The sequence below is a fragment of the Arachis ipaensis genome, chromosome B05 (genome assembly GCF_000816755.2).
Source record: "Arachis ipaensis cultivar K30076 chromosome B05, Araip1.1, whole genome shotgun sequence".
NCBI classification, from domain to species: Eukaryota; Viridiplantae; Streptophyta; class Magnoliopsida; order Fabales; family Fabaceae; genus Arachis; species Arachis ipaensis.
The window spans coordinates 39,595,782-39,617,282 of NC_029789.2; the positions used below are offsets into that span (position 1 = coordinate 39,595,782).

The 21,501-nt window shown below is 39.6% G+C and overlaps 1 protein-coding gene and 1 long non-coding RNA gene across 5 annotated transcripts; both read right to left on the reverse strand.

Annotated features, from left to right (window-relative positions):
* On the reverse strand, positions 8,289 to 10,468 carry LOC110271945. 4 transcript variants are annotated; one of them, XM_021123655.1, is made up of 5 exons: positions 10,410 to 10,468; positions 9,573 to 9,645; positions 9,277 to 9,333; positions 8,673 to 8,858; positions 8,289 to 8,549 (listed from the first exon to the last, which is right to left on the reverse strand). In XM_021123655.1, the coding sequence occupies exons 3-5, from the start codon at positions 9,304 to 9,306 to the stop codon at positions 8,415 to 8,417; spliced, it is 351 nt and encodes a 116-aa protein (XP_020979314.1). In that variant the 5' UTR covers positions 9,307 to 9,333; positions 9,573 to 9,645; positions 10,410 to 10,468; the 3' UTR covers positions 8,289 to 8,414. The 4 variants fall into 4 exon arrangements, with proteins under 4 accessions (XP_020979314.1, XP_020979317.1, XP_020979318.1 ...); XM_021123658.1 differs by having other exon boundaries at positions 9,277 to 9,416; positions 10,410 to 10,445; XM_021123659.1 differs by lacking the exon at positions 10,410 to 10,468 and adding an exon at positions 9,876 to 9,979 and having other exon boundaries at positions 9,277 to 9,416.
* LOC110262832 lies at positions 11,201 to 12,028 on the reverse strand. Its single transcript, XR_002347838.1, has 2 exons — positions 11,757 to 12,028; positions 11,201 to 11,640 (listed from the first exon to the last, which is right to left on the reverse strand). It is a non-coding gene; the product is annotated as an uncharacterized LOC110262832 (long non-coding RNA).

The window sequence follows — 21,501 nt, forward strand, 5'->3', positions numbered from 1 at the left end:
AGCATCGTCCTCGATGCTCGATCAAGCTGGGTGTGAAGAGTCGTCACCTCCGGAAGGGTGTGCTAATGTTGTCTCTATAGGTTCTGGCAATGAAGGTGCCTGGGGATCTGCCTGCTGAAGCGGAGGCTCTGTTTGTTTAGGGGCCTATGGATCTGTCGGCTGTATCTGCTGAGGCTCCTCATTTTGGGGCTATGCCTGCTGGGGCTCTGCCTGTGCATCCTCTGCCCGTGCATCCTCCTCATGCGCATCCGCCTCCTCCTTAGATGGCTCCAATGGTGTGTCAGGCTCGGAGGGAATGTTAGTGTGTCCTTTCTTGATCATTAGCTTCAGATGCTCGTAGCGTCACTTATTGCAGTGCTCCATCTAATCCAAGCGCTCGAATAGTCGGTGCACAAGGTGATAGATGGGCTGGAAAGTAGGTGAGGGTGCTGTGGGTATGGGTGGTGCAGCAGGTGCTAAAGGGGCAGCAGAGGATGTGGCTGCATCAGCAGAGGCAGTAAGAGACGGCGATCTGTAGCCCAGAGCCTCGAAATTCCTACCGTGTGGGATGATCTTCTTGCAGTCGGCGGCTAGTGGTTTCTCATCCTCAGGCTCCCAGGGTACCTCAGCTCGGCGGCCCAACTGTGTAATCAGATATGGGAAGGGCAGAATGCCGCAGACATGCACCCTGGACATGTACTGACATATAAATCAGGGAAGGTACAAGTCCTTGCCTTCCATCAAGCACCAGATAAGAGTAATCATGGCAGCTGGCACCTCAGTCTCGTGAGTGCTCGGCATTACATAGTTGCTCAGAATTTGTTGCCATAGTCGAGCCTTATCATTTAGATAAATGATCTTGATGCCTTTTGGGTTCACTGTCGACTTACCCATAACCCATGGGATAGCTGGATCAATGGATATGGTTTGCTTTACTGCCTCCCAGTCAAAGCTCATAAATCTCATGGCTTCCTCAGCCTTCTGGTAACCATCTGGTTCATTTGACTTAGGCTGGAAATGGAGGATATCCTCAATAGCCTCCTCAGTAACTAAAATCTACTTCCCTCTGAGCTGTACTTCATCTAGGGTCGTCTTATAATAGTTACAATAAAATTTCCTGACCCAGGATGCATTAACCTCAGTCAGATTCCTTTTCAGAAAGAACCAGCCTCTCTGCTTTATTTGCTCTATAGTGTACTGTTGTAATTCAGGTGGAATTCTAAGGGTTTTCTCTAAATACAAGTGTCTCTTAGTCTCAAAGACATCATATTTTAGTTCACAGTAGTGGTTTGCGAACTTGATCGGATCAGTGGCAGGCACTAGTTGATCTGCTTTTTCTTACGGAGTAAAGTTTTTCTCACGCCAAGAATCATCATGTAGTATATCTAAAATAGTGGTAGATGATTCTCCTCTTTTTCTTTTGCCAGTGCTAGCTTTAGCTTTGCCTTTCCCTTTTAGATCAGACATCCTTAAAAGTAGAGGTTCCAGGATACAATTTATTAAACTAAAGCAGGGAAAACAGGAAAGCAAATAGGATTCAAGCAATATAAGCATAGATGAGTAAAAGAGGAATGAAAATCAAAGCATGAAGTGAGTCAGATAGATGTAGAATTTTGGACTGTATGCAAGATAAAATTCAAAGAATTTAATTAAAAATTACAATCCAAAAACTATGAGATGCAGAATGCTTTGTTGTCAAGGAATAACGATAAACATGCCTTAAAAGGGTTTAAAAGGGGTTAGTGTAAACTAAGAGAGAAGTTAGAAAGTCAATGAAGTCAAAAGTTAAAAAGGGAAGTTAAAGTTAGTGGCATGGTACTTGATGAGCAGATAATTTATACACTTTTTGGCATTATTTTTAGTATGTTTTTAGTATATTTTAGTTAATTTTTATTATGTTTTTATTAGTTTTTAAATAAAAATCACATTTCTGGACTTTACTATGAGTTTGTGTGTTTTTCTGTGATTTCAGGTATTTTCTGGCTGAAATTTTGAGACCTGAGCAAAAATCTGATTCAGAGGCTGAAAAAGGACTGCAGATGCTGTTGGATTCTGACCTCCTTGCACTCGAAGTGAATTTTCTGGAGCTACAGAAGCCCAATTGGCGCGCTCTTAATTGCGTTAGAAAGTAGACATCCTGGGCTTTCCAGAAATATATAATAGTTCATACTGTACTCTAGATTTGATGGCCCAAACCGGCGTTCCAAGTCAGCATAGAAATTCTGGCGTCAAAACGCCAGAACTGGCATAAAAGCTGGAGTTAAATGCCCAAACTGGCACAAAAGCTGGCGTTTAACTCCAAGAAAAGCCTCTACATGTGAAAGCTTCAACGCTCAGCCCAAGTACACACCAAGTGGGCCCTGAAGTGGATTCTGCATCATTTACTCATTTCTGTAAACCCTAGGTTACTAGTTTTCTACAAATAGGACCTTTTGCTATTGTATTTTACACACTTGATCATACTTTTGATATTGGTTCTTTTGGTTCCCTCTCTGGGGCCGAAGCCAATGATCACCATTATCACTTTTGTATTTTCAAGGGTGGAGTTTTTACACACCATAAATTAAGGTGTGGAGCTCTGCTGTTCCTCATGAATTAATGCAAAGTACTATTGTTTTTCTATTCAACTCAAGCCTATTTCTGTTCTAAGATATCCATTCGTTCTTCAACATGATGAATGTGATGATCCGTGACACTCATCACCATTCTCACCTATGAACGCGTTCCTGACAACCACTTCTGTTCTACATGCAAACAAGCTTGAATGTGTATCTCTTAGGTTTCTAATCTAAGATTAGAACCTTCATGGTATAGGCTAGAATCAATTGGCGGCCATTCCTGAGATCCGGAAAGTCTAAACCTTGTCTGTGGTATTTCGAGTAGGATCAGGGAAGGGATGACTGTGACGAGCTTCAAACTCGCGAGTGTTGGGCGTAGTGACAAACGCAAAAGGATCAATGGATCCTATTCCAATATGATCGAGAACCAACAGCTGATTAGCCGTGCGGTGACAGCACATTTGGAACATTTTCACTGAGAGGACGGGAGGTAGCCATTGACAACGGTGAAAGCCAACATAAGTAGGAAAGCAGAGGTTCAGAAGGAACAAAGCACCTCCATACGCTTAAATGAAATTCTCACCAATGAATTACATAAGTATCTCTATCTTATTTTATGTTTTATTCATATTTTAGTTATCAATTCTCCATAACCATTTGAATCTACCTGACTGAGATTTACAAGATGACCATAGCTTACTTCAAGCCGACAATCTCTGTGGGATCGACCCTTACTCATGTAAGGTTTATTACTTGGACGACCCAATGCACTTGCTGGTTAGTTGTGCGGAGTTGTGACAAAGATTTGAGATTACAATTGTGCATACCAAGTTGTTGGCGCCATTGATGATCACAATTCCGTGCACTAAGTTTTTGGCGCCGTTGCCGGGGATTGTTCGAGTTTAGACAACTGGCGGTTTATCTTGTTGCTCAGATTAGGTAATTTTATTTTATGTTTAAGCTTTTTACTTTTATTTTTCAAAAAATTTCAAAAAAAAAATTTGTATTTCTATTTTGTTCTTCAGAACTTTTAAGAATGAATTCTAGAGTTTCATGATGATTTGTTGAAGTCTGGCTGGTTGTGAAACCATGTCTAAACTTTTGGACCGAGGTTTCAACTTATCATCACAAGAGCTTGTTGATTTCTATCAATCTTACTGTTGAAAGTAATGATCTGCTAAAGCTTGGCTGGCCATTGGCCATGTCTAGTGTTTTGGACCGAAGCTTTCACTGAAAGCCTGGCTGGCTAGTAAGCCATGTCTAATTCCTGGATCGGAGTTTTAGACTAACATTGCATGATTCCTAGAATTCTCATTAAGAATTTTGAAGTCCTTTTTTCTCTTTTTCCACTTAATTTTCGAAAAAAATTATAAAATTTTTTTAAATCTTAAAATAAAAAATATTTTATGTTTCTTGTTTGAGTCTAGTGTCTAATCTTATGTTTGGTGTCAATTGCATTCTTCTAATTTTCAAAAATTACATGCATTATGTTCTTCATTGATCTTCAAGTTGTTCTTGATGATTTTCTTGCTCTGATCTTTAGATTCTCTTGTTTTGTGTCTTTTGTTGTTTCTCATATGAATTTTCAAATTGTTATAGTCCTTAGTATACAAACTTCTAAGTTTGGTGTCCTGCATGCATTATTTGTTTAATCTTAGTTTTCCAACCATGTCTTTTCAAGTCAATAATACAGAGAATTGAAGATTCAGAACATGCAGCAGAGGAATTACAGAGAAAAAGCTGGGCGTTCAAAACGCCCAGTGAGGAAGGAAAACTGGCGTTTAAACGCCAGCCAGGGTACCTGGCTGGGCGTTAAATGCCCGAAAAGGTAGCATTTTGGGCGTTAAACGCCAGAATGGATGCCATTCTGGGTGTTTAACGCCAGGAGGACACTAGAGGAAAGATTTTGTTTTTAATTCAAAACTTTTTCAAATATTCATAATTTTTAAAAATCAAATATTTTTCAAATCATATCTTTTCAATCATATCTTTTCAAAAACAATTTCTTTCCATTTTTTAAATTATTATTATTTTCGAAAATCCTTGCTACAACTAATGATTTAACTCAAAATTTTCAAGTTGTTACTTGCCTATTAAGAAAGGATCAAATTTTAATTTTAGAATCATATCTTTTAATTTCTTGTTAGTCAAGTAATCAACTTTAATTTTAAAAATTTCTCTTTTTAATTTGATTCTCAATCATATCTTCTCAATCATATCTTTTCAATCACATATTTTTCAAAATTAATTTTCAATCATATCTTTTTTATTTCTAATTTCAAAATCTTTTCCAAAAATCACTTAATTTCTTTCCCAATCTTAGTTTTCGAAAATCATTTACCAAATTTTCAAAATTTCTTTTAATTATTTCAAAATCTTTTTACTTTAATTTCGAAAATTCTTCCCCTCTTCCCAAATCCTTCTATTTAAAGGACTAACACTTCTCCATTATCAGCAATTCGAACTCTGTCCCTCTTGATAAGTTCGAATTCTCTCTTCTCTTCCTCATCCTTCTACTTTTATTTTCCTCTGACACCTCAAGGAATCTCTATACTGTGACATAGAGGATTCCATATTTTCTTATCCTCTCTTTTCATATGAGCAGGAGCAAGGACAAGGGCATTATTGTTGAAGCTGATCCTGAACCTGAAAGGACCTTGAAGAGAAAGCTAAAAGAAGCTAAAGTACAACTCTCTATAGAGGACCTAACAGAAACTTTCAAACAAGAAGAAGCCATGGCAGCCGAAAACAACAACAATGGCAACAATGCAAGGAAGGTGCTTGGTGACTTTACTACACCTACTCCCGACTTCTATGGGAGAAGCATCTCAATCCTTGCCATTGGAGCAAAAAACTTTGAGCTTAAGCCTCAATTAGTTTCTCTGATGCAATAGAATTGCAAGTTTCATGGACTTCCATTGGAAGATCCTCATCAGTTCTTAGCAGAATTCTTGCAAATCTGTGACACTGTCAAGACCAATGGGGTTGATCCCAAGGTCTACAAGCTTATGCTCTTTCCCTTTGCTGTAAGAGACAGAGCTAGAACATGGTTGGATTCACAACTTAAAGAAAGCCTGAACTCTTGGGAAAAGCTAGTCAATGCCTTCTTGGCAAAGTTCTTTCCACCTCAAAAATTGAGTAAGCTTAGAGTCGAAGTCCAAACCTTCAAGACAGAAGGAAGGTGAATCCCTCTATGAAGCTTGGGAAAGATACAAGCAATTGATCAGAAGGTGTCCTTCTGACATGCTTTCAGAATGGAGCATCATAGGTATCTTCTATGATGGTCTGTCTGAACTGTCCAAGATGTCATTGGACAACTCTGCTGGAGGATCTCTTCATCTGAAGAAGACGCCTGCAGAAGCTCAGGAACTCGTTGAAATGGTTGCAAATAACCAATTCATGTACACCTCTGAAAGGAATCCTGTGAATAATGGGACAAGTCAGAAGAAAGGAGTTCTTGAGATTGATACTCTGAATGCCATATTGGCTCAGAACAAAATAAGCAAGTCAATATGATTTTTCAGAGTCTGTCTGGAATGCAAGCAGCAACAGTCAGTACCGAAGAAGCTTCATCTGAAGAAGAAGCTTATGATCCTGAGAACCCAGCAATGGAAGAGGTGAATTACATGGGAGAATCCTATGGAAACACTTATAATCCGTCATGGAGAAATCATCCAAACCTCTCATGGAAGGATCAACAGAGGCCTCAACAAGGCTTCAACAACAATAATGGTGGAAGAAATAGGTTTAGCAATGGCAAACCTTTTCCATCATCTTCTAAGCAACAAACAGAGAATTCCAAGCAGAACCACTCTGAATTAGCAACTATAGTCTCTGATTTAATTAAAACCACTCAAAGTTTCATGACTGAAACAAGGTCCTCCATTAGAAATTTGGAGACATAAATGGGTCAGCTGAGTAAGAAAGTTACTAAACTCCCTCCTAGTACTCTTTCAAGTAATACAGAAGAGAATCCAAAAGGAGAGTGCAAGGCCATCAACATAACCCACATGGCCGAACCTGGAGAGGAGGAAGAGGCAGTGATCTCCACTGAGAAAAACCTCAATGGACGTCCACTGGCCTCTAAGGAGTTCCCTAATGAGGAACCATGGGAATCTGAGGCTCACACTGAGACCATAGAGATTCCATTGAATTTACTTTTGCCATTCATGAGCTCTGATGAGTATTCTTCCTCTGAAGAGCACAACTAGAAAATGGCTTAATACAGACAGATTTACAGACAGATTTAGTCTTTATTACAGACGGATTTTTTGTTACCAACAAAATTACCGACGGATTTTGTCCCTCTGTAAAAGCCCCGTCGGAAATTATTTACCGACGGATTTTTTTTCCGTCAGAAAATTACCGACGGATTTTTACTAGTTACCGATGGATTTTCCCTCTGTAAATTCTCCATCCATTTTCCGAAGGCGACGAACTTTCCGACGGATTTTCTGTCTGTAATTACAGACGGATTTTCAGACGGATTTTCCGTCTGTAATTACAGACAGATTTTCAGACGGATTTTCCGTCTGTAATTACAGAAGGATTTTCAGACAGATTTTTCGTCTGTAATTACAGACGGATTTTCTGACAGATTTTCTGTCTGTAATTTAAACTTTGCAAAATCATCTCACACTCTGATTACAGACAGAAAATCCGTCTGTAAATCCTTCATTAAGGTAAAATAGAATTTTTTTTTTCTAATTACAAAATAAGCTTGTTTTCATACAAAATAAATATAAATTTAATATAAATTATTATCTAATTTATATTCGAATATTTACAATAATTCAAAAAATAAACAAATTCATCGATCAAACTAAAAGAAAAGTACTATAAATAAGCAAGTCAATATAATTCAAAACATAAACAAAATGTATTGATCATCAACTATAATAAGTAACAACCATATATCAAAGTGTGTTGATACATCAACTATAATTCAAAATATAAACTCAATATATTGTTCAACTATACGAAGTTATGCAAATAACGACCATATAAAAAATTCTTTTGATGTTTCCTGTTTCTGCAGATGCTGTATCCAACTGGAACCAAGTTCCCATCGAATGGACCTTTTAGGAACAACTGCCTCCTCCTTTAAGTTTTCCAAGGATTCTTGAACCTTCTTCCGAACTAGATATTTAGAAGAATCAGAATCATCCAAATTTGATAGAGATGTCACAGACCCTTCCAATTGATCAGCATCAACTGCAGATTGGTGATGAAGCAGTAGCCTCAAACTGTAAATATCTCAGATTCATTAAGATCGAATATTTATACAGCTTATTACCAACATAAATGGCAATAATATATATTTTAGTTCTCTTGTATAATTTCCCCTTAGGAATTACAAAGCACCAATAATGCCTCGACTGTGATTATGATTTAATATAAATGGCAATTCTCATCTCTTCAGGTGTCTTGTCCCTTCCCTATATCCAACAGTTGAGAAAAGATTATGATTTAATATAAAAGCAATATGTGAGCTCATGTGTGTGTGTGCGCAATTTTATTGCCCTGAAGAATTAACCCTGCAGAATGAATGACTCATCTCTAACTCCCAATTTATTTGAACATAACCCACATCCAAATTAAATTCCCAAAGCAAGAATGAAGATTCATCGTTGAACTAAAGCTTTCAACAGTGTGACTTGAAGAATTCAAGAATATTCCAAAAATAATGTGGTCAGAGATTGCTGCTATCACACAGATCCTACATTTTAGAGCCATCACTACAATTCAGTGCAGCTAAAACATAGAAAACAGAAAAGTATAAACAGTTACATATACTTCAAGTATGATCTAGTACCCAAATCAAAATGCTAAATGACCAGCTCAATAATAAAAATGTAGTTAATATCAACAGAAAAACTAATTAGAGAAGAGAAGTGACAGCTTCTGGGAGGAACATACCCACAGAGGTGTCAAATATGATAATAGTTCATCGAAGAAAGGTAAGAAGGAGGCTTTGAAGGTTTTGATCAAAGTTCCCAATATCTCTCCCACCTGGGACACATAAATGTTTTGAAAGGATGACCAAAGAATTGATCTATACAAACATAATACAAAGACAGTAGCCCAGCAATCAACATAACTCAGATTTTTTAAAAACGAATTTAAACAACTAACTTGATCAAAAACTTCTTCCTCTTGTTCATTTTCCTCTTTAATCAGCTCACTCTCTTCAGCATCAAAATCTTCAGCTTTGGTCCTCTCTGCCCTCTCTCTTTTCCTACTTGAACTAGCTGTGATCACTTGTTTTATCTCGTCAACAATGGACCTGACCTGGCTTTCATCCAAAAGCATCCCAGAAATCTGAAGTACACAAAAAGATCAGAACACATACTGGATTGAGGCTACACAGGAATTACTCTTTTATATGAAAATTCTTGCATAATAATATATGATTATTTTTAAAAACAAGACTACAAAAACCACAACAATTACAAAGTGGAGCAGACTTACTATCACGTGGAAATGAGGGGCAATGGTTGAACAGATTAATAACCAATTCAACAAATATATATATATATATATCCTAATCTAGAATTCTAGATCAATTATGAAACATGAAATAAACAAAACCTTTTAGTTTTGGCTTTATTAGCATCACTTATGATGTTAGCTAATATATGCGAAGCTAGATTTTATTTCCAATTAGAATGTTAAGTATCAAACTTCGAGTGTAACACCCCCTAATTTTGTATAATATTTATCATCTAATGATACTAACCTGTAAGCATTCATTCAATGAATCCAACATGCTTGCATAAATTTCTGTATCTGGTTCCTGCAAGCAAACAGAAGAGGGAGAACTTCAGCACCACAAATGCCGTTGTAGAGCCTGGCCAGGCAAAGTCCACCCAATATAACCTATATTAAGCTTTGTTATCAAATCCATGCCTAGACTAGGTCTCCTAAACTAACAAAAAAGTCCATACTGCACACATAAAGGAACACCTCAGCTTATATGATATTTAGAGACTGATCAACAACCCCCTAAGGGTTCAGATCATAATAACAACTTACTCATGCTGTTCGCATTGCCGCTTTTTGCGTCCCTGGACGGCAATGTTGCTTTTCTCTGCATTTCAATTCCAACCTGGAGAGTGAAAAAAAACAAAAACAGAGGATCGATTAATTGATCACTCGAATTTGAAGTAGAATTGGGAAGTTCTGTATCAATAGAGGAACAAAAAGTTCAATGAAAACAGAAGCAACAGTGGATGCAGGTATTTGACCACCAGTCTTCTCTTCTACCTACTAATTGGATAAATATCTTTTAAAAAAGTAGTAAGCCATTTATTGCAAAAAATAAAAGAGTTGACTCACAAATGTTTGGCATGGTGCAACTTATCAAGACCAGGTACACTGCCACTAGAAATTAGTATAGGTCCTTGAAGCTCATTGTTAACTTATTACAATACCATCTTTTTTTTTGGGACAGGATGGTGCCAACTTAATGCATAAACATAGCATTACTAGGTTACTCCATTAAGAAAACTAACTAAATGCATTGCCTGGTACAGCTTCATCAAATGCATTACCTAGTGGTTGATTAAATGATGAGCTAGATGGAACTTTCCCACCAAAATATTTTACAATGGAATGTGTCCCCTGGAAACATACAGTTTTGATAAAAATTTCAATACCACTGTGACAGAAACAGCTATCACTTGCTAAGGAGTTACGATCAGCGAAAAGAAAAATTTTTAAAGGGTAAGCTAGCAAGTATGCACCTAAACATTGAACATATAGCTTATTGATAATATATATCAATGCTATAATAAGCATTTCAAAACCTTATGATGTGCTTACTGTTCTAAGGTTGAGAGAAAATTTGTAACTGAAGCAGTTCAAACTTACAGATGGTATGGGGACAATCTTACTAGCTGAAACAGACAGTGATGTAACTCTCCGGTTGTTATTTTCATTCCCATGAGTCTTAAGAGTTGCAAAAGCCCAAAAATTCACGTAATGCAGCTTGAAACAGAGTGAGGGCATCTTCTTGAATCTTTGTAGTTCCGTATCTTAAAGGACAAGATTTAGAAGGGAACTTTCTAGTGAATCTGATTCTCCTTTCTGAAAGAAACATTAAAATAAGACAGATAGATTGATGCAAAACTAATGATGAATACAGAAGATGACTCAACCCTAAGAGTCAAGTCATCCACTAAGACATTACCAGTGGGAGTTACAACCTGAATTTTGGGAGCAGCATCAATATAAAAATAATAACAAAATCATAATGACAAGTTCAGGTGTATAGATGATTCATTGAAATCACTTGCCTTGACACCAGAGAATTCAATGTAGTTAGCTTCACCTATGAAACTTCTACTTCCTCGTCTTTGGAGTGAAGATTTCTCATTCTCCAGGCTTGGCTCCCTTGATACAGCCACTAACTCATGAATGCGACCAGCATAACCACTATGAAATATATAGTTTACTTAGAATATATAGGCTTGAACTTTGCAAGGATTTGTATATAACCTATGCCTACATACCAAGAATAAAAACCGATATCAACTTCTAAAAAGGATAAATGACAGATTTAATATACCTGAGTCGATTGAGCCGTCTTGCACTAATAAAAAGAGTTCCCAGTGACTGAAATAGGGAAATAATAACACTAGTATGATATCTTAGATTGCTTAGCATCTCTGCATGCCCTAAAGTTGAACTGTCAGACCTTAGATGGCCAGAAAAGAAAGGCTCAATTATCAGAATAACAGCAACTGTAGCACCAAAGTACTTCAATAAAAAGTCCTGAATCATGCCAAACCACCAATGGTCATGTAGGACACTACTCAAATGCCTAACCAAGGTGTTAAACTTCTATTGAATATGGGCTTCTTCTCTCATCTCTCCACCATAAAATGCTATACTTTCCAAGTGAGTCCTCAATCGCGAGTGAAGCTGTCGATAATCTCCTTCCAGTTGCTGCTCTCTGAACATTAGTTTACCAGGAGCCAATGTCATCAAAATCAATATCAAACTATGAACGTTAAAAACTATAGAAAGCAATGGCCTACCATGAATTTTAGGTCAAAAAAGTTTCGATTGCAGAAAATAATTCATCAAAATTAGAGTAAACCTGTAGATTCAAACAAAGCATAAAAGTAGAGTATGATAAACCTAAAACTGGCATAGAAAAATTGAGCCCTAGAATTTATCACGAAGAACAGAATCACAAAATTAGGATATATATACCTGAAATTTGATATGGTTACGAGAAGAACTGAGGGAGCAAGTTGAGATTAGATGGAAGAGGAGCCAGAGGGAGCAGATGCGATGAGAGCGGCAGTAGAGAGAGCTCTGCGATGATGGGAGTAGATGCGACGAGAGCGGCGGCGGAGGGATCTTGTGCGACGCAAGGGATGACAGAGGGAGATTGTGCGACGCAACGGCGGCAGCGGCAGTGGCGGAAGAAGCAAAAGTAGCAGCCACGGAGAGAAGAAGTAGCTTGTGCTATGGAGAGAAGAAGAAGCCGTGTTTCATTTGGAAGAAGCTGGAAGAAGGTCGAGTTTCATTTGGGTTTAATTAAATATTTTCGACAGAAAATTTTAAATTACAGACGGATTTTCCGTCTGTAATAATTTAATGAAACGCAGCGGTTTGTCTATTTAATTACAGACGGATTTTCCGTCTGTAACCATTTCTTACGGAAAAAAAATTACTTTTACCGACGGAATTATCGACGGATTTTGTTTTCCGTCTGTAATTTATGCTAATTCATTTTTTTTGTTTTCCGACAAAAAATCCCTCTGAAATTCCGTCTGTATTTCCGTGGGATAAAATCCGTCGGAAATATCCGTCTGTAATAACTAGTTTTCTAGTAGTGGAGGATGAAGATCCTGGAAAGTTCTCAATACCTTGTACCATAGGCACCATGACCTTTGATAAGGCTCTGTGTGACCTAGGGTCAAGCATAAACCTCATGCCTCTCTCTATAATGGAGAAGCTAGGGATCCTTGAGGTACAAGATACAAGAATCTCACTAGAGATGGCAGACAATTCAAGGAAACGGGCTTATGGACTTGTAGAGGATGTCTTGGTAAAGGTTGAAAACCACTACATCCCTGATGATTTCATAATCCTAGATACTGGGAAGTGTATGGATGAATCCATCATCCTTGGCAGACCCTTCCTAGCCACAGCAAAAGCTGTGATTGATGTTGACAGAGGAGAATTAGTCCTTCAAGTGAATAAGGGCTCCCTTGTGTTTAAAGCTCAAGGATCTCCCTCTGTAACCATGGAGAAGAAGTATGAAAAGCTTCTTTCAATACAGAGTCAAACAAAACCCCCACTTTCAAACTCTAAGTTTGGTGTTGGGAGGCCACAACCAAACTCTAAGTTTGGTGTTAAGAGGCCATCATCATGCTCTGAGTATCTGTGAGGCTCCATGAGAGCCCACTGTCAAGCTACTGACATTAAAGAAGCACTTGTTGGGAGGCAACCTAATTTTACTTATCTATGTTAAATTTCTATTTTCCATTGTTATTTTATATTTTCTGTAGGTTGATAATCATGTGAAGTCACAAAAACAATTGAAAAAGCAAAAACAAACTGAAAAATAGAATGAAAAATAGCACACCCTGGAGGAGAAGCCTACTGGCGTTTAAACGCTAGTAAGGGCAGTAGAATGGGTGTTAAACGCCCAGTCTGGCACCATTCTGGGCGTTTAACGCCAGAAAAGGGCAAGAAGCTGGCGTTAAATGCCAGAAATGGGCAGAAACCTGGCGTTTAACGCTAGGATTGGCAGCAAATGGCATTTTGCAAGCCTAATTGGTGCAGGGATGAGAAATCCTTGACACCTCCGGATCTGTGGACCCTACAGGATCCCCACCAACCTCAACTCACTCTATCTCTTCTTCACACCTTTTCATAATACTCTTCCCCAAATACCCTTCACCAATCACCTCAATACCTCTTCCCCAAAAACCCCTCACCTATCGAATCCTACCCACTTCTCCATAAACCCTTCACCAATCCACATCCATCCATCATAAACCCCACCTACTTCACCATTCGAATTCAAACCACTTTCCCTCCCAAACCCACCCATACATGGCCGAACCTTACCCTCTCCCCACTCCTATATAAACCCATCTTCACCCCTTCATTTTCACACATCTTAAACACTACTTCTCCCCCTTGGCCAAAACACTAACCCCCCTCCATCTCCTCTATTTCTTCTTCCTCTACTCTCTTCCTTCTTCTTTTGCTCGAGGACGAGCAAACTTTCTAAGTTTGGTGTGGTAAAAGCGTTGCTTTTTGTTTTTCCATAACCATTTATGGCACCTAAGGCCAGAGAAACCTCTAGAAAGAGGAAAGGGAAGGCAAAAGCTTCCACCTCCGAGTCATGGGAGATGGAAAGATTCATCTCAAGGGTGCATCAAGACCACTTCTATGAAGTTGTGGCCAAGAAAGTGATCCCCGAGGTCCCTTTCAAGCTCAAAAAAGGGTGAATACCCGGAGATCCGACATGTGATTTGAAGAAGAGGTTGGGAAGTTCTCACCAACCCCATTCAACAAGTCGGAATCTTAATGGTTCAAGAGTTCTATGCCAATGCATGGATCACCAAGAACCATGATCAAAGTGTGAACCCGGACCCAAAGAATTGGCTTACAATGGTTCGGGGGAAATACTTAGATTTCAGTCTGGAAAATGTAAGGTTGGCATTCAACTTGCCCATGATGCAAGGAGATGCACGCCCCTACACTAGAAGGGTCAACTTTGATCAAAGGTTGGACCAAGTCCTCATAGACATTTGTGAAGAGGGCGCTCAATGGAAGAAAGATTCAAGAGGGAAGCCGGTTCAACTAAGAAGGCATGACCTCAAGCCCGTGGCTAGGGGATGGTTGGAGTTTATCCAACGCTCAATCATTCCCACTAGCAACCGGTCTAAAGTTACTATAGATCGGGCTATCATGATCCATAGCATCATGATTGGAGAGGAAGTAGAAGTTCATGAGGTTATATCTGATGAACCCCGATTTTGTGATTTATCTTGTGCTTATTTTGGGGGATTTTGTCACTTTTTCTCGCATTTATTCAATGAAATAGCATGATTTTGTAATTCTCCCTTGAATTTTGCTTAAGTGTAAAAACATGCTTTTTAGGCCCTAAATTGGTGATTTTAATTCACTTTAATTCCATTCGATGCCTTGATGTGTTTGATGAGTGATTTCAGGTCCATAAGGCAAGTATTGGAGGGAAGAAATGAGGAGAAAAGCATACAAAAAGGGAGAATGCATGGAGAAACAAAGATTGGGAATGCACCAAAGGACGCGCACGCGCACCAGGCGCGCACGCGCAAAAGTGATTTCGCCTATGGACGCGCACGCGTACATGCTGCGTCCGTGCGGGTTGAGAATTTGCCAGCGATGCGCACGCGCACATGGTGCGCACGCGCCGATACTCTCACGTGGCCCACTTGAAGGCAAAACGCTGGGGGTGATTTCTGAGCTACCTAAGCCCAAATCCAACTTGTTTCTGAGTGTATTTCATGCAGAATTGAAGTCCAAGCAAGGGGGAGCAATTAGTTTAGCCAACATGAGCCTTTAGTTAGTTTTCTAGAGAGAGAAGCTCCCTCTTCTGTCTAGAATTAGGTTAGGATTAGGTTAGATTATTTTAATTTCATGTTTAATTACTTGATCTCATCTTGTGTCTTCTATAATTTCTCCTTTCTACATCTTGATTCTCTTAGTTTTTATGTTAATTTCCCATTTTGCTCTCTTTTGTGATGATGACTCATGTTAATTTCACCTAATGCAATTTTGATGTTGATGTTTTTTTAATTGATGAATTGAGTTGTGATCTCACTTTTCTTGCAATTGATAGTGGTAGATTTTAGCATCTTGCAATTTATGATGTTGATTTTCATTGCATTCTAAGTGTTTGATGAAATGCTCTCTTTAGTTCTTGAGTAGTTTTATCAACTCTTGGCCTAAGCCAAGGGACTTGAGTGGTCTTGAGTTTTTGGATATAATGGATTTGGTAATTTGAGAACCCTGTGTGATCAATTTGAAGCCGATTGACGCTAACCCACTACTAAGCCAATTGGTAGGTAGGTTAGGACTTATGGGTGGATGTGATCAAGCCTGTTTGACATACTTCAAGTCTAGGAGTAAATGTTACGTACTTAAGGCTTCGAGAAGTAAACTTAATGGGTTGGCCTCTCATAATTGTCAATAATTGGTTTGTTAACTAGGATAGTGATCTCAAGTACCCAAGTCTTAGCCAAGAGTTCTTTATTTTGCTTTTTTTACTTACTCACTCAGTCTACTTCCTTGCCATCTTATAAACAAAACCCCCCTTTTACCCATCATAGCCAATACGCATGCACTCCATTGGTTCCTAGGGAGACGACCCGGAGTCCAAATACTCCGGTAAATTTTTATTGGGGTTTGTTACTTGTGACAACCTAAATTTTTGTATGAAAGGACTATTGGTTGGTTTAGAAACTATACTTAACAACGAGACCTCATTAGATAAATTCTAAACCGCCGAGAGTCACGATCATCAAAATGGCACCATTGCTGGGGATCCAATGGTGCTATGTTATTGGCTATTGTATATATTGTGAATAGCTTGAACTTTGGTTTATTTTCCAGTTTTTACTAGTTAGGATTCTATTTTCGTTATTTCTTAGTGCTCTTTGTTTTTATTTTCTATTTCATTATGAATTCTCATCCTTTTGGCTATGAGTGTAGTTCAAACTATGTTGTAAGAAATGGAAGCTCCAATGAGGATATGCATCAAGGATTTTGGAATCAAGGATGGGAGGAACCTCAAGCTTATGAACAACCTTCATGGCAACAACCTCCTACGAACTCCTATGGGTATAATTTTGATCCTAATCTATACCAGTAAAATGTGTGTGATGACCCTTATTGTGGTTATCAACCACAATCATCATATGCATGTGACCCTATTCCTCAATATAGCCACACGTAATACTCATAAGCCTCACATCACCATTCAACTCTACATGACCATAACTCATATATACCATATCAACCACCATTAGAATCACATATAGAACAACCACCATTCCAATACCAATATTCCCAAGAACCATAAATTCCACATACACCACCTCAAGAACTCCACCAATATGAACCACCTTCCGATTACAACAATCTTCCCCCAACCGATGAATTCTCTCTTCCAACACCACCTCCCGATGAAGCCTTCATATTAGAACTGAGAGACCTTGAATCTCGCATCTTAAGGCGGCAAGAGGAGGATGAAACTAAGTTTAAGGAGCTAAGAGCAAAGATAGCTAGCATGGTAGAAGCCGTGAATCACCTAACATCCCACCTGAGTTTATGCACCTTAAGTACCCCCATTGTTGAATGTGGAAAAATAGTCAAGGAGCTTAGTGAGGATATGAACTTGAAGCTCCATTGTAAGAAAGAAGAATTGAAGCAAGAAGGACAACAAAAGGAGAAGATAGAGATTAGCGAACAAAAGGAAGTAGTGGGTGGGTGTTTAGGATACGTTGAGCACATAAAGGAATCACAAATTGAAGAATCCTTTTCCAAAGAGTTTGGAAAGGATGTTGAAGAGAAGAGCAATGTTGCGGAAGTAAACAGAGAGTTGAAGGAAATTGATCAAGAAGTGGATTCCATCACTAGTGATTTTTTGCCCATGTTGATCAATTCCCTTGATGATATTGTTGAACCCTTCCCCAGTGGACTAGAAAACAAGGTTGAGGAAGACTTGAAACCTCCAAGACCTACTGAGGGTGAAGAACTGGGAGAAGTATTCCGAGCAACAAGCGCTCCTACCTATGATGATTTCGAATCAACATATGATTCTTTTGAGTTTGAAGAGTCCTTCCCCAAAATGCATAGACTTGATGATGAGGTAGATTTCACTATACCTCCCATCTATGATGAGAGTGATGGAGAAGAAATAGAAGAAATTGGTGAAGAAGAATGTGAACTTGAGGAAGCTTGGCATGAGGAGGAACTTGAAGAACCTCGCCAAGTGGTGGAAACCTCTAGAAGAGGATGGACGGGAGTAGAGCATGCTTTATCAAGATCTTTGGGAACTCCTCCACCTAGTTCATCATCCAATCCTCCGCTTGAGTGGGTAAAACTTCTAACTCTCAGCTTTATTATCCCACTTGAGTATGGTTTGCTTGAAACGAATGGCCAACTTAGGGCGCTTTGTGGAATTAAGTGAAAGAGGAGGATGTTTAGTGGTTGGCGTTCTAAATCTAGGCTCATTATGGTGGGAAGCTCGAAATTGGAGAGCATGGATTGGTGTAATGCTCAATTAAATGGGTCTAGAAGAGTAGTTTGGTGCTTCCATGAGAATTCTGTTTTCTCGTCGCCCGGACAAAGTCAAGGCAATCAACTAGAAGATGGGTGCGAGGACAAGATATGGGATCCTGGATTATCCTATGATAGTCAATCTCGGGAGCTCACGTCTTGGAGAGGACCTCACCAAAGCTTAATGAAGAAGGTTGGAACTTCTGACAACCAATTGAAGGACAAGCACTCTTGGAGTTTCAAGGATGGATACAAGCATAAGCCACCTTGACAAGAAGCCTCCCGATGTCCAACTTAAGGACTTAAACTAAAAGTGCTTGGTGGGAGACACCCCACCATGGTAAACTCTTTCCATTATCTTGTAGATATAATGAATGAATGAATTGGGTTCCATTGTATATAGTTTCTTTACTTCTTGGTATATTTTCATTTGCTTGCTAAGGTGTTTATGCATTCTATGCTTTAATAAGGGATGAATCTTTGAATTGAGTTTTTGCTTGAATTGCAAGTTTTCTCAAGTTGTCTGAAAAAGCCCTTATGTTTCAAAATACGTTTAATATTGCATCTTAGCTAGTTTAGAGTCTTAGAGAAGGATGGAAAGTTAGGAGGTCTTTTGATGCTCTTAAAAAAAAAAAACCCAAGCCACGCGCTAGCGCAAGGTGCGCGTGCGCGTAGGCTGCCCATTTCAACTATCTGGGCCAAGGACCAGAGAGTTGTGCCTCTTTTGGGCCAACTCTATGACTCAATCCACGCGGACACACGCTGTACGCATCCGCGCTACTCCCTATTTCTTCATACACGCGTTGGCGTACTTCGCGCCTCCGTGCCCATTCCATAAGCTCATACCATCCACGCGAACGCGCACGGTGCGCGCGCGTGTCGATGCGTTTTTAGCATCACCCAGGCCAAAGGACCCGAGAGTTGTGCCAACTCTGGGCCTCTTTTGTGCCTCTGGCCCAGCATACCCGCGCGGACGCGCACTGTACGTGTCTGCGCCAACCCTTAACTCATCCATATACACGTAGGCGCACTTGGCGCCCCCGCCCCACCTCCCTATTTCTATCACCCACGCGGACGCGCACGATGCGCGCGCGCGTGGATTCAAAAACCCCATTTAACCAGAGACGCGAAGCCCTAGCGCACTCGCGCAAAACCCCTCCAACATTTCATTTCTTCTCTCCCTCCATCTTCAACCTCCAACCTCTGAGCAACCCACCACCGGCTGCCCTCCGGCGAGCGACCCGAGACCATCGCCGCCGCCGTCACCAACCCCCTCCTCCTCACTCCCTTTCTCTCCTCCACTCCACCCCTCTCTGTCTCTGCTCGCTCTCACAGCCTCAGCGCCGCCCCAGCGCCACCGCGACCACCATTGTCACCGACGCGAGCTTCATTTCACAGCAACATCGAACCACCACTCCACTTCACCTTCCTCTCATTTGCCCCGTTCAGTTTCTGCACCCCAGGTTCCTGCTTCCCCTGTTCTACATCCTTTCTACTGTTTACTATAATTCCATTAGTGTAGTTAGAATTAGCTTAGTTAGTTAGTTTAGTTTGATTTACGTGGTTAGCGAATCTGGGCTGAGTAGTGGATTTAGGCTTATTTGAGTTTTTGCTGCTATGTGAAATTGCTCTGTTTTGCTTCATTGCTCTGTGTTCATGTAATCTGTTAATGCTACTTACTTGTGATGGATTGGTGAAGGAAATGCTGATTGAAGCAACTGCTTCTGCTCTCTGTGCTGTTTGAATTGTTTTGTTGCTGAACTATTGGCTATCTGTTACATCCATATGAACTCATATATATGATTTTGTATTTCTAATTATTGATGAATTCATATGGAATCTGCTTTGACTGTTTGAATTTGGAAAATAGCCAATATGCTACTGAAATGCTGCCAAATTTTTCTTAACCATAATCCTTAAATTAACCTTGTTTGATGGGTGTAACAAATTCTAGTTGATGATTTCTGTTCAATTATAATCTTGTTGCTTAAATGGTTTTGGAAAATCCTTAGGGACAAGTTTTGGTCTTGCTTAAACTCTTTGCTTGTGATGCATGATGGTTTGCGTATAGGCATTGAATGATTTGAATGAATTTTCTAATTGACCATCACTTGTGATTTCCTTAAAATTTTGTGCCTCTTTTGCATAGACACACAAGTTTGAATGTTCTCATCTATGTGACCAAATAGTTCATTATGTTCATACATAGTCTCATTAAGTCACATAGACCATGAGGTTTCCAATTCATATTTGAACTTGTGACTTGTATGCATTGCTAGAATTGGTGTTAAATGTGCTTGATTTACTTGTTTCTCAAGGTTTTGATTTCACCAACATTACTAGTGATCCTTGCATTGATTGATGGTTTGTTTCACATTAGTTGCTTTCTAGCTATATCATATTTCATCATCAATGGCTTGTTGCAATTCATGATTGTGAATGTGCTTACATCCCTGTTTTGTGCATTCCTTTCGAATTGAGTTAGTAATAACCATATCACTGATTTTCAAACTGATTTCTAACTTTAACTTGTTTAACCGACTGACTTCTTTTGGTTTTCAACTTAACTCTTTATATCATTCTTTTGGATATGGTGCTTTCTAAGCTCAGTAAACGAATAATGTGCAAAGTATGGTTTGAATTCTTGGTTTGAAGTTTGGTTTGAATTTTGAATTATGTTTGCTTGCATTCCAAGAAATCTCCTTTCTTTATTCACTTCATGAGTATGCTTTGCTTTGGGTGCTTTATACCTACTTGGCTATCTGCTTATATTATATTATCTCTATTTATCAGGATGTCGGATAAAGGAAAAGCTATAGCCACCACTTCCAAAAAGAGGAAGCGCTCCAAGACCTCTACCCCCTCACCATATGCTAACTATGTAAAGAATCCGCTGAATGAAGAAGATATAGAAAATCAGTCACTTCCATCCACTGATTCAACCAAATTCCCCAACCTCTACTGTGAGCTACGCTTCTCTCGTTATACAAAGAAAAATCTGAACATTGAGAAGAAGCTGAATCTTCCCAATGACGTGAGGCGTGCCATAAATGCCCGTATTTTAGAGTTGGGATTGAATTTTGTTGATAGGGACCTAAGAAGGATTAACATCTCATGGGTTAAAGAGTTTTACTGTAACTTCTTCCGAGTGAACTTGGATTCAGTGCACGTAAGGGGTAGAGAGATTATGATCACTGAGGAGGCTATAGGGGATGCACTGCTTTGCAGAGTTGGTACTCCTGAGACTTGTGCCTACCAGCAGGCAGAGGTGGCTATCCTTTCCATGACTTTTGACTATGAGGCGCTTAGGCGCGTGATTCCTACACCAGACGCTCCCTGGGTGATGGACTCGAACAACAAGAAGCCTAAGGGGATGCTATCTGCATATCTGTCTAGGGAGGCTAGGACCTGGCAGCAGATCTTTGCCCACTACATCCTGCCCACCACTCACTTCTCAGAGATTTCGATGGATATACAGATTCTGATTGGGTGTGTCATGGAAGGGAAAGAGGTGTATTTTCCGTATTTCCCCCGGCTGATTAGGAATAGCATGTGGAGAGCTCACATCCGTGGCTTGCTACCGTTTCCTACGCTGGTTACTAGTTTGGCTGAGCTAGCTGATGTCCAGTGGGAGGACGATGATGCGACACCACCACCCCCAGATGACGAC

Excerpts from the sequence above, each read along its gene's own strand:
- LOC110271945 (XM_021123655.1), bottom strand. The coding sequence starts at position 9,306 with ATGTTGGATTCATTGAATGAATGCTTACAG. Across the intron at positions 8,859-9,276 it reads CATTGAATGAATGCTTACAG|ATTTCTGGGATGCTTTTGGA; the intron begins GTTAGTATCATT and ends TGTGTACTTCAG. Across the intron at positions 8,550-8,672 it reads AGGAAGAAGTTTTTGATCAA|GTGGGAGAGATATTGGGAAC; the intron begins GTTAGTTGTTTA and ends TATGTGTCCCAG.